The sequence below is a fragment of the Schistosoma haematobium genome, chromosome 5, assembly GCF_000699445.3.
Source record: "Schistosoma haematobium chromosome 5, whole genome shotgun sequence".
In the NCBI taxonomy this organism is placed as follows: Eukaryota; Metazoa; Platyhelminthes; class Trematoda; order Strigeidida; family Schistosomatidae; genus Schistosoma; species Schistosoma haematobium.
The window spans coordinates 11481190-11500303 of record NC_067200.1 but is presented as its reverse complement, the minus strand read 5'-3'; the positions used below and the strand labels follow the sequence as shown (position 1 = coordinate 11500303).

The 19114-nt window shown below is 38.1% G+C and overlaps 1 protein-coding gene across 1 annotated transcript; it reads right to left on the bottom strand.

Annotated features, from left to right (window-relative positions):
• Positions 1-373: 373 nt before the first annotated feature.
• MS3_00011131 (uncharacterized protein) lies at positions 374-15832 on the bottom strand (the record flags this gene model as incomplete). Its single annotated transcript, XM_051219544.1, has 4 exons — positions 374-511; positions 8828-9049; positions 11476-11649; positions 15809-15832. The coding sequence occupies 4 exons, from the start codon at positions 15830-15832 to the stop codon at positions 374-376; spliced, it is 558 nt and encodes a 185-aa protein (XP_051064896.1).
• Positions 15833-19114: the final 3282 nt, after the last annotated feature.

The window sequence follows — 19114 nt, the reverse complement described above, 5'->3', positions numbered from 1 at the left end:
CACAATTTTTCCCTATTTATACACATATTCTGGTGCTAATTAAGCCATGTATATGTAAAAATCTTGGTAAATCGACAATCAGTGTTGAGACATTCAAAATAAACTGAAGTCTACGTTTGTCATATTCTAGGGAGCTACAATAAAATCTATAATATAAAAAAGGACAAATGAATTGAATATAGATCAGATAAACCTACTCACACAGACAATACTTTAAATTATTGATTTATTGGAATGATTCGGCTTTTTACACAGAAAGTACTGTCAGTTCAAGTGGATATACAATCGCCACTCAAAATCAGCAAATAAAGTTATACTACTCTAATATAATATAAGTAGAATATCAATTTATATGAATAAGTATAAAGATGAACTAATTGGTGTGTACAATCGAAGATAGCGTTGACCTCAATGAATTTCCTAATTCGACTGTATTTTGATGAGGAACTTTATTCGATATTGGCAATGCTATTGGTGGTAGAGGGAAAAGATGGGCCTCCTTACATTTTGTCTAAAACGAAAGAGAAATAGAAACAAATTAAACGTAATATAAATGTTAAAATTTTCCGTTTATGGATACGTGATAAGTTTAGCTACACTTAAAAAAGTCGTTCATCAAAATTGAGCCGAGATTTAAACAAGAGGGAAATTTAGTAACATTAAAACGTTTAAGAAATAAAAATGAGTAGGTTGTATTTCTGCGACGATTAACTATAATTATGGTTGTTTTTATTCAGTTGGTTAATCACTTGAAGAATTACAACAGAGCAAAATTAACAAGATTCATTGAATGAAACAGACCCATTTCATCTAATAACTTGTTATTAAGTTTCATGTTAATGGCATGATTAAAAATGTGAGTTTTGTATACTGCATTAAGATAAATTCAAATTTATATCTAAAACTCAAAAGAAAGTCATCAAAGCTTGAATTTCGGCTATTACCGGTCTATGAGAAGTCTTGAAGTATTATGATAGATGCACGGTATCATGGAAAAATTAATTTTCTTACCAATGATCATACTATTTCTGCAATGAACAAAGCGTAATGAGTTTTGTTGTTCTAACTGTTAGGGTAAAAAATGTGAGAATCTACAAGGTTGATCATTTTTAAACGATAGAATAAACTGTACACGGCTCTAAAGTCAACAAAAAAAATACAAATCCTAAAAGATAATTATATAATCATCGAACAAGTTGATAGTGATATGAAGAGCAAATCAGAAGTAGCAAAAGGTCAATTGATGACAATCAGAAGTTCATTTCAATTGCATTTCATTGACGTAAATGGGTTAATTTCCTAAGGATAGAGTGGTATATATGTAAACGGTAGTCCAATACGCGTTCTCACCCAAGTAGTGAGTTGGGGGTCAGTACGTAGCATACGTGTATCAGTATCGAATTTCGGATACCGCACGTCACAACTATCTGAATTCAGTGTCTCAGTATTATATTGCTTCTGAATGAGATAAGTGTGCTGGGTTTTAATCTCATTATGAACACCAACACTGAAATATAGCTATATTCTACATAGAATAGATCCGGGATTACACTGCTTGTGACAATCAATATAATAGCGATAACGAATATTCGAAAACGGATTAAAACTATTCAACTTTCTTGATACAAAACAATCAAAGTGTTTCCCATCCAAAAAGTTGAATTAAACGATGGTGCTGAACAAACAACTTGAATCCCATACTCATTCTAATTCGTAATTAGGGTAATTGTACTCTGTTAGGTTCGTTAACCTTGAGGATACTACCGATTCGACTTATTCGGAACGGAACGAAGGCTCAGGATTCAGAGACTCAATAGACTATTCTGGTCCGTTGTCTTCGACTCAGCTAACTCGATCAAGAAGTTTTGGTAAGGCGTAGAAAGTGTATTCTACAAGCAACAGCAGATACCAAGCCAGGTCAGGCAGATCAGATCAAGCATACAAGTCAAGCGTATTTATACAAATATATATCGATTTTGTCATAGGAAATTTTTAAACAATAATCAATGAGTCATCAATGGTCTGCTATGTTTAAAAATTTAATCGATAAGTCCATCAACTGACTGCCATTCAAATATTTAAACATTTGATCGATAATTTAATCGATATGATAAAATTACAAAATATGAGTTTGGGGATATATCGGCCCCAACACTCCTCCCCTTTTAATAGCGTGCTTTTCTGGGGTCGACTTGCATCTTGACTGTAGTTCGCTGCTGACGGAGAGGCCACCTTCTGGGACGAGGCTCAGCTTGTTGTTGAGCTTCTTCTCGTGGTGGGGCTGGTGGTAAGTTGAAGGTATCAAGCAAGATGTCGAGGGGAAGATTTTCTCCTTTTGATGGGCGGTCCGAGGCTATCCGCTTCCGTAGTTGATTTCGGTGTCTGGTCCCCGTGTCTCTTCCCACCTTTACCTCGTACATAACTTGGTCTAGTCTTCCAACCACATGTGCTTCGACCCAAGGACCATGATTTGCTCTGTAGTCTCGAGCGAACACAGGGCATCCAACCTCGTACACCGGAAGCTTCTGAGATTTGGTCTGAGATGGTGGTGGTGTGATTCTTGGACACATCAGACTATGGATCGTCCTCAATTTCCTTCCCATCAGGATCTCTGCCGGGGACTTCTGCTGTGGTAGCATATCACTAGGTGTTGTTCGGTAAACAAACAAGAAATTCCGCAGTGTTTCTACTGGCGTCCCCTCCCCTTTCGACTTCATTAGAGCTCTCTTGAATGTATCCACAAATCTTTCTACCTGGTCATTTGACTGTGGGTGGTACGGTGGAGAGCGGAAATGCTTGATAGATAGGCGTTTGCAAAATTCTTGAAATTGACTTGAGGTGAATTGCGAACCATTATCGGAAACGATTATATCCGGTAATCCGTTGCGAGAGAACATCTCTGTCAAAAGTTGCGTCGTTTGGGTTGTCATTGGTGGCATGACGGGAACGATTTCTGGCCATTTCGAAAAGGCGTCAACAACGGCCAGATAGGTGATTCCATTAATTGGGCCTGCGAAATCGACATGTATCCTGGACCAGGGATACTCAGGCTGTGGCCATGGGACTGGTAGTATTTTCGCGTTACACTTAGCTGCTTGCTGACATTTTGTGCACTTGCTTACTAAATCCAGAATATGTTGGTCCATGAGGGGCCAATAAGCATAGCTTCTGGCGATGGATTTCATTCGTTTTATACCAGGATGACCAGTGTGGAATTGCTTAAGCACCCTTGATCTTAAGGACTCTGGCACCACTACTCTATCTCCAAACATCAAGCATTCGTTAACGACACATAATGAGTCCCGACGGTGGTAAAGCTGCTTCAAGTCACCATCGAGCCCACTTGGCGGCCAGCCATTGGTGACGTACTTCATCGCTTTCTTTATGATGGAGTCGTTCTTGGATGCAGATTGTATTTCAGCTGCTGAGACTGGCAAAGCACGAATAGCGGTTGTCAGGTAACACTGTGCGTAGTCCTCTGTCATCAGGGAGGCAATAACTGCATCTTCGCCGGCCGTATGGTGTTCGCTGGCTGAAAACTCCGTCAGTAGTTCTTTCGAATATGTTTCAGGTTCATGAGATTGTTTCATCAGATGGCATACGGTGCTTAAAGGAACGTCAGCTAAACATAGCCGGTCAAACCAGTCTAATCCAAGTAGATTAAGATCAGCTGGTGTAATGTAACATACACCGGTAAACGTCGAATCGTGAAAAGACACTTTACAATCTAGTTGTCTCAACAAACGTAGGTAATTACCGCATGCAGTTCGAGGTTTTTGTGTTGTTGGAACCAGGCGTGGTCTTCCCATTCTGATCCAATATTTTCGTGAGAGAATTGTCACATCAGATGCAGTGTTTATTTGCGATCTAAACGGGTGCCCATTAATATTAAGGGTAATAAATTTCCTCTCAACTGGGGTTGAGTTCTCACAGCTTGCTATTAGACTCAACGAATTCGTGTTGGATCTAGGCGTAGGCTTTCTGGTACCTTTGGAGTTGCTTGGCTTCTTTTTCGACAAAACCATCTTTATGACCCACCGCATTACATTTCCTGCACCGATGTTGCTTATATGGACAGTATCGAACAAAATGCCATGCACCGTAGTGCCAGCATGGGGCAGGAGGATTTGTTTTTGTCTGTCGACCTGAACTAGATGTTTCTGGGGCAGATTTATGCGAGTTGCGTGGTTGTTGGACTACATGAACTTCGGTACGATCTGAACCACCACGCTGGACCATCGTCGTGTCACGTTGTAGATTGATTAGGCGTTGATATTCGTCTGCAATATCATTAGGGGTTAGTTTTGGATCTTGATCCAATCGACTTAGCAAACGTGTTCTAATGTCACTGAACTTCTGCAATTGAAGGCTGCAGATGAGAATGACGGCTTTAAATTGGTCTTCAGTAAGCGACTTCAACCGGAAGCGTTCACATTCTCGGTTAACGATACCCACATGTGTGAGAAAATCAGCGTCTTCGTTCATCGTGAGCTTCAAACATCGATAACGCGCATTGAATAGTGAGGAGTTGTCTCCGAATTGTTGGCACAATGACTGTACAGTGTCCGAAAATGAGCGATCGCATGGGTTTAGAGGCAGAATTAGGTTGCAATACCTGTCTAGTTCATTAGGGCCCAACTTTCGAAGCAGCAAGCGGACCTTCCAAGCATCATCCTGATTAGCAAAGTCGAATTTGAATAAGTCTTCGTAACGTCGAAACCACATATCAAACGTAACATTGGATTCTGGGTCGTAATGAAACTCGGAGATACTGTTAGCGATACCATCAACTGATGGTGCAGTAGTAGTAGGATTAGAACTGCTTGGTTGAGTATTAGACGTTAGCTTTGCATCTGCTAACATCTGAATAAGTTTCATCTGCTGCTCGAGTAATAATTCAAGTTTAGAAGGATCCATGTTTCCAAAACCACCGTCGCCAAATTGTTAGGTTCGTTAACCTTGAGGATACTACCGATTCGACTTATTCGGAACGGAACGAAGGCTCAGGATTCAGAGACTCAATAGACTATTCTGGTCCGTTGTCTTCGACTCAGCTAACTCGATCAAGAAGTTTTGGTAAGGCGTAGAAAGTGTATTCTACAAACAACAGCAGATACCAAGCCAGGTCAGGCAGATCAGATCAAGCATACAAGTCAAGCGTATTTATACAAATATATATCGATTTTGTCATAGGAAATTTTTAAACAATAATCAATGAGTCATCAATGGTCTGCTATGTTTAAAAATTTAATCGATAAGTCCATCAACTGACTGCCATTCAAATATTTAAACATTTGATCGATAATTTAATCGATATGATAAAATTACAAAATATGAGTTTGGGGATATATCGGCCCCAACACTCCTCCCCTTTTAATAGCGTGCTTTTCTGGGGTCGACTTGCATCTTGACTGTAGTTCGCTGCTGACGGAGAGGCCACCTTCTGGGACGAGGCTCAGCTTGTTGTTGAGCTTCTTCTCGTGGTGGGGCTGGTGGTAAGTTGAAGGTATCAAGCAAGATGTCGAGGGGAAGATTTTCTCCTTTTGATGGGCGGTCCGAGGCTATCCGCTTCCGTAGTTGATTTCGGTGTCTGGTCCCCGTGTCTCTTCCCACCTTTACCTCGTACATAACTTGGTCTAGTCTTCCAACCACATGTGCTTCGACCCAAGGACCATGATTTGCTCTGTAGTCTCGAGCGAACACAGGGCATCCAACCTCGTACACCGGAAGCTTCTGAGATTTGGTCTGAGATGGTGGTGGTGTGATTCTTGGACATATCAGACTATGGATCGTCCTCAATTTCCTTCCCATCAGGATCTCTGCCGGGGACTTCTGCTGTGGTAGCATATCACTAGGTGTTGTTCGGTAAACAAACAAGAAATTCCGCAGTGTTTCTACTGGCGTCCCCTCCCCTTTCGACTTCATTAGAGCTCTCTTGAATGTATCCACAAATCTTTCTACCTGGTCATTTGACTGTGGGTGGTACGGTGGAGAGCGGAAATGCTTGATAGATAGGCGTTTGCAAAATTCTTGAAATTGACTTGAGGTGAATTGCGAACCATTATCGGAAACGATTATATCCGGTAATCCGTTGCGAGAGAACATCTCTGTCAAAAGTTGCGTCGTTTGGGTTGTCATTGGTGGCATGACGGGAACGATTTCTGGCCATTTCGAAAAGGCGTCAACAACGGCCAGATAGGTGATTCCATTAATTGGGCCTGCGAAATCGACATGTATCCTGGACCAGGGATACTCAGGCTGTGGCCATGGGACTGGTAGTATTTTCGCGTTACACTTAGCTGCTTGCTGACATTTTGTGCACTTGCTTACTAAATCCAGAATATGTTGGTCCATGAGGGGCCAATAAGCATAGCTTCTGGCGATGGATTTCATTCGTTTTATACCAGGATGACCAGTGTGGAATTGCTTAAGCACCCTTGATCTTAAGGACTCTGGCACCACTACTCTATCTCCAAACATCAAGCATTCGTTAACGACACATAATGAGTCCCGACGGTGGTAAAGCTGCTTCAAGTCACCATCGAGCCCACTTGGCGGCCAGCCATTGGTGACGTACTTCATCGCTTTCTTTATGATGGAGTCGTTCTTGGATGCAGATTGTATTTCAGCTGCTGAGACTGGCAAAGCACGAATAGCGGTTGTCAGGTAACACTGTGCGTAGTCCTCTGTCATCAGGGAGGCAATAACTGCATCTTCGCCGGCCGTATGGTGTTCGCTGGCTGAAAACTCCGTCAGTAGTTCTTTCGAATATGTTTCAGGTTCATGAGATTGTTTCATCAGATGGCATACGGTGCTTAAAGGAACGTCAGCTAAACATAGCCGGTCAAACCAGTCTAATCCAAGTAGATTAAGATCAGCTGGTGTAATGTAACATACACCGGTAAACGTCGAATCGTGAAAAGACACTTTACAATCTAGTTGTCTCAACAAACGTAGGTAATTACCGCATGCAGTTCGAGGTTTTTGTGTTGTTGGAACCAGGCGTGGTCTTCCCATTCTGATCCAATATTTTCGTGAGAGAATTGTCACATCAGATGCAGTGTTTATTTGCGATCTAAACGGGTGCCCATTAATATTAAGGGTAATAAATTTCCTCTCAACTGGGGTTGAGTTCTCACAGCTTGCTATTAGACTCAACGAATTCGTGTTGGATCTAGGCGTAGGCTTTCTGGTACCTTTGGAGTTGCTTGGCTTCTTTTTCGACAAAAACCATCTTTATGACCCACCGCATTACATTTCCTGCACCGATGTTGCTTATATGGACAGTATCGAACAAAATGCCATGCACCGTAGTGCCAGCATGGGGCAGGAGGATTTGTTTTTGTCTGTCGACCTGAACTAGATGTTTCTGGGGCAGATTTATGCGAGTTGCGTGGTTGTTGGACTACATGAACTTCGGTACGATCTGAACCACCACGCTGGACCATCGTCGTGTCACGTTGTAGATTGATTAGGCGTTGATATTCGTCTGCAATATCATTAAGGGTTAGTTTTGGATCTTGATCCAATCGACTTAGCAAACGTGTTCTAATGTCACTGAACTTCTGCAATTGAAGGCTGCAGATGAGAATGACGGCTTTAAATTGGTCTTCAGTAAGCGACTTCAACCGGAAGCGTTCACATTCTCGGTTAACGATACCCACATGTGTGAGAAAATCAGCGTCTTCGTTCATCGTGAGCTTCAAACATCGATAACGCGCATTGAATAGTGAGGAGTTGTCTCCGAATTGTTGGCACAATGACTGTACAGTGTCCGAAAATGAGCGATCGCATGGGTTTAGAGGCAGAATTAGGTTGCAATACCTGTCTAGTTCATTAGGGCCCAACTTTCGAAGCAGCAAGCGGACCTTCCAAGCATCATCCTGATTAGCAAAGTCGAATTTGAATAAGTCTTCGTAACGTCGAAACCACATATCAAACGTAACATTGGATTCTGGATCGTAATGAAACTCGGAGATACTGTTAGCGATACCATCAACTGATGGTGCAGTAGTAGTAGGATTAGAACTGCTTGGTTGAGTATTAGACTTAGCTTTGCATCTGCTAACATCTGAATAAGTTTCATCTGCTGCTCGAGTAATAATTCAAGTTTAGAAGGATCCATGTTTCCAAAACCACCGTCGCCAAATTGTTAGGTTCGTTAACCTTGAGGATACTACCGATTCGACTTATTCGGAACGGAACGAAGGCTCAGGATTCAGAGACTCAATAGACTATTCTGGTCCGTTGTCTTCGACTCAGCTAACTCGATCAAGAAGTTTTGGTAAGGCGTAGAAAGTGTATTCTACAAACAACAGCAGATACCAAGCCAGGTCAGGCAGATCAGATCAAGCATACAAGTCAAGCGTATTTATACAAATATATATCGATTTTGTCATAGGAAATTTTTAAACAATAATCAATGAGTCATCAATGGTCTGCTATGTTTAAAAATTTAATCGATAAGTCCATCAACTGACTGCCATTCAAATATTTAAACATTTGATCGATAATTTAATCGATATGATAAAATTACAAAATATGAGTTTGGGGATATATCGGCCCCAACAACTCTAAGATTAGTGTTAATGACCAAAACTGTACAGTAAATGATACTTTCAGACGAAATTCAAATTTAAGGCTACCAATGAATATATTATTCAGATTTTATATTCATCCGTATAAATAGAAGGAACACACTTGTTGGTAAGTATTCCACTAATGCTTCATACAAAAGTATTCTTACTCAACATTTAACATATCTTAATAATATGTCAAAGATGTCGAAAATGATATGATTGATAGGAAGTAAACCAGTATTTCTTACTTTGTCCTCACTAATATAATTATGTGGTTTGTTTGAAGATATAAGTTGGTCAAATTCATTTGCATACTTTAATGCAGCAGTATGCAATTGTGATACTTTCAATTCTAATGTATGTCGTTTAAATGCTTCCTCACCAATTGCTTGTAGTCTGTTTTTCAAACACCGAATTCTTGATTCTGAAGCTTCTTGTAAACGATTTAAATCCCGACGTAAACGAATGATCTAAAAAATAATGATAGAAAGTTAAGATTTTAGTAAATATTCAGTAAAAATATGTTTTGGATTATATTGGTCTATTCCCTTCTAATAGAAATCTATGCTTATTGTATACTGTTTTTTCTTCAATATGGTTGATTGATTAGTTAGTTGAATAAGCTACTAAGCAAGTTGACATAATAGCCGATCAGAAATGAGAACGAAATTTTGTAAAAAAATTCCTGTAATATTAAAAACATTTTAACTCATAAATATAAACGTTGGTTAAGATGTTTGATAAAGGGTATATTAGTTTTTAGATGATTTTGACCGTAATTTGGAATTAGTTAAGGAGGGATTGAAAACCATGAAGCTCTGGATATCTGTTGTGTCCTAATATGTGGTTCCTCAGTAGGGTGTACTCATGATCCCAACAGGTATTTACAACGGGGCCAAGGATCACTAACTCAGTTAAACAAATGTTAGGTGCTTGCACTGATATTTAAAGGTTTTATGTTCTATTTCTACTTCTAAAGTAGTTGGGCGCTGCTGAACGATGGGCACTAGGGTGCTGCATGCTACTCACAAGATTACTTATAAATAGTATATGGCGAAACGATGCGTGGATTTGCTACAGTCGACAGCCGAAAAGAATTCCAGGAGGTCAAAAAGCACAGAATATGCAGAATACTTTAGAGATCAGAATAGAAGTCAGAGAGGACAGTTCAGAACCAACTTGGATTGAAGAACACAATAGAATGGGAATGGAAGACTGTAGACTAAATATACACATTGCATAAGTATCTTGTAATTCCACTAAACGGACTTTCTTTCTGCTTAGTGCCCACAATAAGAAAGCGGTCTCAGTGTGTTTCTAGTTTCCGATTTTATACCAGGTAATGTCACTCCACAATGAAAATACTTACAGTATATTTTTGTGAATGTTTTTCACTTAAAAACTATTGAGGACGTTAGATCCCGAGAACTCACTTGGAAAAGGTCCTAATTTTGTAATTTTATTCTGAAAATTTGAATTCATGTTTTCGCGCCAGGAGACGCTTAGTTGACCTATAGCTTACATTTCCCACTCGGAAATCCTTGACTGTCATTGGTTGACGGATTTCTTTAGTATGCTAGTTTGTGGCTCTCCCAAAGGTGTTTCTATCATTGTATAAATAAGCTTGATGTGTGTGCTTAGTGACCTCGTATTTTACATCAAGACTTCTTGATCTAGTTAGCAGGGCCGGAGACAACGGATTACAATAGCGTATCGTGTCACTGTATCTGTGACCTTCGTTCCGTTTGGCGAATAAGTGAACTCGTAATAGCATTCAAGCATATCCAAAACATAAAACGTAATCCTCGGTTTCTGTTGGTTACTTGTTGACAAACAAGTTTATGAAAAATTAACAACCGTTTGCTGCACAAGTTACGAAAAAGTACAATCAAAGACATCGTGATGGCTGGTAATATGCATTGGAAAGAATGAACATTTTTCAGATATCTATTCCTGAACTGGTAACATCTAAACTGGCTATCGCTCAATATTTATCGTCAGGATCGACCATGAAATATGAAAAGGGAACTTGTTGAAAGACTTTGCGCTGAGAACTCTATATTGTACCCAAAATATAATTTTGATGTTGATGTACTTCAACATTATGCCACATCTAATCAATAAAATACTTTAACTGTTCAATCTTATCTCTGATTAAACTAATTTTCTACGTGTTAATCCGACAAGCCATGCAAATGAAAAGACTGACAAATAATTAGGCAGTTTTAATTGGCAGCTGGATAAAGTGTACACAAACCATGGGTTTATTAAAATCGGTCCTTTCGATTCAAACGGCAAACTATAGACTAGAATCTTGACTAAGTACATAATCAACGTCTTTCATTCGACTGACACCTCTCTAATTCCTCACCTAATGTGCTTGATCCTCAGATAGCATTTGAGCACAGACACGTTACATGTCCACAATGGGTCAGCATATCACTTTAGGTTAAAATGATTCGTTAAATATTATAAACTAGTAAAAATACAAATTCATTTTGTATTATTTCTTTGAATCTTCCCATTGATGTTCAGGGCTGCAATTGGTCAGTCTCTTATTGGCATATGTACATCCTGTGCGGATTGCTTCGATATTACTATTAACTCACAAGTATTTTGGTCAAAGATGGATGGTGGTTAACAGTGGAATCAGAGACGCACGTTTCTTTCTGTACTAGGTTCGAGTGCTGGAGTGAACATCAACTCTAGGATGCAGGTACATCCAACTGACGAGTCCGAAATGAGATGAAATGTGCGTCCTGGACTCAAATGATAGCCGCAATCCATCTTTGCTGATAGTAAAAAGTATCTTTGAATACTCTTCAAATCAACAATATATTCTAGATAATAACTCATTTAGTAAATAATGATTTCTGCATGACTTAGTCTGACTTACTTCAGCTATAAGGGCTTGTTCGCGAAGAGCAGAAGCACTTGAAATTTCAGTAGTTGGTTCTAGAACTTTTGATTTTTGATTTAAACGCGCTAATTCGTTACGTAGTGAATCACATTCATGTTCTAATCTTTCCTTATTTTTTGATAAATCATCTAATTGTTGTTTTAATTGTAACTGAAAAAAGGAAAAAAACTTACAAAGCTTAATTTATCATCTTTGTTTTGTCGAAAACACTGGATATTCCTGAAGTAGTTTCATGCTTCAGTAGATTCACACTGATTATTGTCAACAACTACTACAAGAACTGCTTCTTGAATGGTTGATACGGATTTGTTAGTCGCTTCTATTTATTTATTTAAACACATAAACATTGGTACAAGGAGGCACCAAATACATGTGCGCCATACCTCATCATTCTACTTATGTGAGGGCTGGAATACTGCTTGGGTGCCCAGACTGAAGCAGGTGGTTCTCCTAGGAGGCAACTACTCGAGCCTTTGACCCAGAGGTCTAATCCACAGAATAGTGAAGCAACGTAAGGAGGTGCAGTCTCATGGTAGCCGGTGACCAACAATTGGTTCCTTCAAGATACTGGAGCCCACTTGCACTATTGATTTGAAATCAGAGTTTTCCAACTCCCCTAGGTGGACTCTCCGTGTCCACCAACCCGGTTAAAGTGCCAGACATTCGCTTTTCGTCCTCTCAATTTCGTAAACAACACCACCACGATGAGGCAATGAGTAGGACTTTCCTGACGGAGGCTATATATATGTGGCCATGTGAGAGCATTTCGAGAGCGAGGGCCGACTCTCCTCACTGTCGCCCGTACCAAAGCAGTTGGAGGTCAAAGTCGCTCCTAGATAACACAGATTGCTTTAGCACTTGAATCCGAAATTGGAGAAAATCTTCGAAGCAAAAATATGAGTTTTACTTGTGTGTTGGCGGACCATTTTGATATATTTTGGTAGTCAAATAAACCCTTTTCACCAGTCTCTATGTTTTCACTACACGTTATCTGACTCGGTGTGTCAGTATGGATAATAACAAGAAAAAGCCAGTTAAGCATATGCATAGACATAACAGTTTTGTTCTAACTTATGAACATATTTGTTAACCTTTTGTTCACGACTAACATCATATACGCCCCAAATGCCCTGGTACGACAGAGAGTGGGGCGAGTCCGCTCTCCCTCTCCAAATGCTCTCACATGGCCACGCGTATATAGTCTCTGCCAGGAAGCCCTACTCACTGCCTTCTCATGGCACCAGTGTTGTTTACGAAATTGAGAGGACGATAACCGAATGTCCGGCGCTTTAACCGGATTCCAAACCAACGGTGCATATGGGCTCCAGTATCCTGAGGGAACAAACGGCGTATGAACCAATTGTTGGTCACCGGCTTCCATGGAACTGCATCTCCTTACGATGCTCCACTGCCTTGTGGATCAGACCTTCAGGTCGAAGGCTCGGGGAGTGGCCCCTAATTAAACCACCTGCTTCGGTTTGGGCACCTGGGCAGTATCACAGCCCTCACATAAATCAAATGAGTTTTGTGTGGCGCATATGTATTTGGTGCCTCTTTGTACCAATATCTATGTGTTAAAATAAATAAACATCATATACTAATTATGTCAATATAAGTAGCACACACCACAGTAGTAGCGACAATATTAAAAAAGTAGTGATGATATGATTAATTACCCAATGTTACCAGTATGATTCACATTATTAAATGAATATTGATTCAACAAAGTGGATTATTTTTACCAAATTATTATTTAACTAATATGTAAATGTTTACAATTATCGATATCACTTGATTTCCTTGAGTCTGTTTTCAATGGGACAGAATATTTATCTATCTATCTATCTATCTATCTATCTATCTATCTATATCTATCTATCTATCTATCTATCTATCTATCTATCTATCTATCTATCTATCTATCTATCTATCTATCTATCTATCTATCTATCTATCTATCTATCTATCTATCTATCTATCTATCTATCTATCTATCTATCTATCTATCTATCTATCTATCTATCTATCTATCTATCTATCTATCTATCTATCTATCTATCTATCTATCTATCTATCTATCTATCTATCTATCTATCTATCTATCTATCTATCTATCTATCTATCTATCTATCTATCTATCTATCTATCTATCTATCTATCTATCTATCTATCTATCTATCTATCTATCTATCTATCTATCTATCTATCTATCTATCTATAAATATATATATGACTTTGAATTTACCATGGTAATCCTTAAGTCGTTCTATGGCCTAAGATAACGCAACAATTTCTTATTCTTTCTATATGATTTAAAATTTTTCTCTTCCCTTTGTTACCTTTTTTTACTTGGATATTTTAATGCAAATATAATCACTTTCAGTATAGTTAAATCTAAATCATATTCATTCATTGTCAAAATGAATAATTATTGTACCGATCAATTCACTTACAACACACTTCTGACGATGTATCAAATCTACTATAGAAATGAAAAGACAGGAAAGAATAATTACTACACGGTGTGAACTCTTGAGTAAGGGTATATTCGACTTCCAATGGTGTGCTTCATTTGAAATACCTTGAGTAACTTTTGACATTGAAATTGCTTACGTACACAAACATATGATATGTGTGTAATCACCAAGCCTAACATCGATTTGCTTTCTTTAAATATATATATTACATCATACTACTTTATAATGTTTACTGTTATATCCTGATGAGAATAATGAGTGGTGACTATTGGAATCTATTTCTGGACTAATACTATACGTATATAATTTTATCGTTTAATTGTTAAGTAACTAAACTCGTATATTCATATTCCTTTTATTATAAGCTTTATTTTGACCTATAGACTGTTACTATACGATACATCATTCTTAAGTTAATCCCAGTTCATTAATTACAATCTCCCCCATTCTCAGCCACTTTTGGCTTCATTTGTACAAATGTTATTTTTTATTTTATGGTGTGAAATGGTCTGTTTGTTTTGTATATAAACCTAGTATGTTTGAAATATAATGATTCATATCGCGAAGGTTGAGATTAGTGTTCTGGACTTGACAGGTGAGGTTAGGCGGCAAGCAGGACCGATAAAGACACTAGATTGGTCGTACTTGCCAAGTGTGATATTTATTTATCGAAATGAACCAGTTACTACCCTACTCGTCTTTTTTCTTCTTATTTGAATGCATTTCTTTCTGTTTTCAATATTTTCTTGTCCGGAGTGAGGCAAGGCTGTCTTCTCTCTCCCTTCCTCTTTCTTCTGGTGGTCGACTGGATTATGAAGACCTCGACATCTGAGGGAAAACACGGAATACAATGGACACCTCGGAACCAGTAAGACGATTTGGACTTCGCAGATGACCTGACCCTCCTATCCCATACACACGAACAAATGCAGATAAAGACAGCCAGTGTATCAGCAGTCTCTGCATCGGTAGGCCTTAACATACAAAAGGGGAAACCAAGGTCCTTAAATTCAAAACGGAGAACAGCAATCCGAACACTAATGATGGCGAAACTCTGGAAGATGTAGAGTCCTTCACATACCTGGGAAGCATCATCGATGAACAAGGAGGATCAGATGCAAACGTAAAGACGAGGATCGACAAAGTAAGAGCCGCAATCCTACAATTGAAGAACATATAGAACTCAAAACAACTTTCAACCAATATCAAAGTGAGAATCTTTAATACGAACGTCAAGGCAGTTCTACTGTACGGAGCTGAAACTTGGAGAACTACAACAACCACAATCAAGAAAGTACAAGTATTTATAAATAGCTGTCTACGCAAGATACTCAACATCTATTGGCCGGATACCATTAGCAACAGCCTTTGTGGGAGAGAACAAATCAGCTTCCAGCTGAAGAGGAAATTAGGAAAAGACGATGGAAATGGATAGGACATACATTATGGAAATCATCAAACTGCATCACGAGGTAAGCCCTGACTTGGAATCCTGAAGGGAAGCGGAAAAGAGGAAGTCCAAAGAACACATTACGTTGGGAAATAGAAGCAGATCTGAAAAGAATGAATAGCAAGTGGAAGGAGCTGCAAATGATTGCTCAGGACAGGGTTAGATGGAGAATTCTGGTGAGCGTCCTTTGCTCTTTCACGAGGAGTAACAGGCGTGAGTAAGTGTTTATTTATTTATTTATTTATTTATGTGAGTTAAATTTTTTTATTGTTTCTGAAAAATTTGACTTTTTAAAATGACAATGTAACTGATGATAGGATACTTCAAACTTTGAAAACTCTAAGCATTTACACTCATATTTGTATAGTAGAATGATACTTACAAACGTATGATTGATAAATTCCATTGTTGTGTTGTTGTTTATTTTAAAGAGTAGATACTGCATCTTAACGTTTACTCATTTCTAATTAAAATTTTGACATATACCACTGAACTAATATTATAAATTCTTTGGTCATCTGTATCAATGTAGTGTCAGTTACTATGTTAAACTCACATAACTTATTCTAACCTCTCGATAAGTCAACTTATCCATACTTCTTGAGTGATATATTAACTCTGTTTATTATTCACTTATCAGTATTGGCTATTATGTGAGCGTATATATGTGTACACTTCTTATCCTATTGATCACATATCTGTAACTTATTTATGTCTGACTATAAATATAAACTAACTGTTGATTAAATTGAGTTGGCTCACTTGCATTTTCTAATCTGCTTTGCTCTTCTCCTTCTGTTTCGTCACACTGATTTCATTTTTTAAATCAATAATGAATGGATGAAATATATATATTCAAAATCTATTCTCATATTTGACTTATTCAATTTCGTTATTCACCAACGCAGATTAAGTCGACAATTTTATACGAGGATTAAATTACATGATAGTAATCAGAAACAATCAAACTGGAGTCAGATATAGGGGCCATTAAATCAATTATCACCTTTTATGCAAGCTTAGTGAAACTTCAAAAAAACTTTCTACTAGTGCGTTATAATAATGAGTAAAATCAACTGTAGATATACGTTTGTTAGTTGGAATAAGCCATTATTGTATATTTGAGCGATTCATTCTGGCTATTGTCAACTTGTCATTTTATCTAATGAACTGTCTCAATGTTGTGAGAATATGTAGAAGTCGAAAAATTGAAATTTGTTCCGAAATTCCCAAATTCCACGAAATATTATGAAAATTCATTATGGAGTACCACGATCTGTCAATCGTATTTTGGGGGAGATTTTGGCGAAATATTTTTGTCAGATATCAAGAAATGGGAGCTGTTAGTTTCCTCAAGTGGTTCAGAAAACAAACTGAATTTTATTTCAAAGGTCATTTCTAAGATTTTATTGGAAAGTGCCTTATTTCTTTAGAACAATTTTAGTTTATCTTACTTCTAGTCACTATTAAATGGTCTTGTAACATTTGGCTTTGCTAATCTTGTTGAATTTCAAACTTTTCAATCGTAATTCAGTATATAAGAAAGAATCTTTCAACGAATTCTACACTTTGCAAATCGTTTTAAACCAGTAGTAAGCACATCCTTTTAAATAACTAGAAGTTGGTACTTTATAATCATACCATAACTTCTTATAAGTTGATATGTTCAAGAATGTAGAGTAAATGTGTGCTTATCAGTTAAAATTTTGTACACTACCAAGTATTTATTTATTTTAACACATAGATATTGGTACAAGGAGGCATCAAATATATATGCGCCACACGGATCTCATTTGATATGTATGAGGGCTGTGATACTGCTCGGGTGCCTAAACCGAAGCAGGTGGTTATCTTAGGGGCCACTCCCCGAGCCTTAGACCTGAATGTCTGACCCACAAGGCAGTGGAGCATCGTAAGGACATGCAGTTCCATGGAAGCCGGTGACCAACAATTGGTTCATACGCCATTTGTTCCCTCAGGATACTGGAGCTCATGTGCACCATTGGTTTGGAATCAGGGTTTCCCAACTCCCTAGGTGGACCCTCCATGTCCACCAGCCCGGTTAAAGCGCCGGACGTTCGCCTTTCGCCCTCTACACTACCAAGTAACAAACTATTCATGCATTACATAGATACCATACCTTGAGCATGAAATTTCTAGAATAAAAATACAAGAGGATACAAATGAAAACTTTACTTTTCAAGTATATCCTATATAGTCCGATGAACTTTAAGATCAATCAAGAATTTCAAAGCTCGATAATTTGGTGTAAAATAATGAACTACTCAGCAGTAGTATATTTTTCTTTCTTTAATGAACTACTCTATATTTATCTTGGATTGTTGTTTCTTTTAGAATCCATTTCAAGATGTATTGTAGCATAAATAGTATAAATAGCTTCTTTTGTTACTTTAATACAATACTAAATCATACTATATAGAGCTGTTTCTGGATAAAGTCTAATTAAGAAATTAACTTATTTATACTAAACAAAATGATAAATGTAAATTTGTGTTCTACTTAATTAAAAATATGATACCGTTTGGCCAATAAGCGTTAATAAAGTATGGTGAAGGCGTTTTTTTAAATTTAAGTAAATCTAGATCATTGAACTTGATTTTATTTCTCTATTTATTTGTACTGTTGCATTAAGTATGGATTTCATAGTTGTTATTGACTCTGGTTAGTGCTTAATTATTCATCCTTGAATTAGATTATGGTTACATCGTTAATTATTCTACAGATAAGCACTGTCTACCTCACTACTATCTGATACTTATCAACCTATACTCACTAGTGACAGGCTTCAAGAGATATATCTTGACGTTCTAGTGAGAAGCAGTGACCAGTGGAGTTCAACCGGGTCAGTTGTGAGGTAGTAACTCACTGATGCCAATGGTGGATGTGTCGCTCAATTTCGTGGATTAGTTGAAGTTAGACATTAACACCGTCGGATGCCAGCTCCGTGGCCTAGTTGGTTAAGCACCTGGCGCGGGACTGATAGGTCTAGGGTTCGAGTCCCGCGGGGCGGGTCGTGGATGCGCACTGCTGGGGAGTCCCGTACTTACCCCACAGCTGTAACCGTCAGGTACTGACTGATCATAATATGTAGTGGGATTCCTTTTTAACAATGAGTAAGTAAGCGACTAACAAAATGTCACACTAAACCCAGCCTTATTCTCAAACTAATAACATCCTCTGATGATAGAACAAAAAGTAAGAATACTAAAAGACGCCTTAACAGAAAATAATGAATATAATCAGAGAGGGATTTTGTGGATACCATAGTAATTCTTAATAGTTGAATTCATGAGTCAATTGAATCTCACGAGGCAGGATCATGGATGCGCACTGTTGAGGAGTCCAACAGTATGAAGAAACGGCCGTCCAGTGCTTCCAGGTTTTCCATGATGGTCTAGCTTCGATTGACTAATGATGTCAACTGTTAAAATTCATTATCAATCTTTGCTAGTGGCTTTTATCAGTTTGTCTAAGTTTTATGTAGTGAGTACAAGGTTAAGTATTTAAAGTTAATGGCTAGAAATATATGAACTTATATCTTTTTTAGTTGTCACTAAGATATATTTACTGTGTTAAGAAGGTTAATACTATTAGTCGGATTCAGATTCATTCTGTTCAATGTTATAATTGAGTTATTTTGAAAGTGGCTAACTATTTATAGGATTAA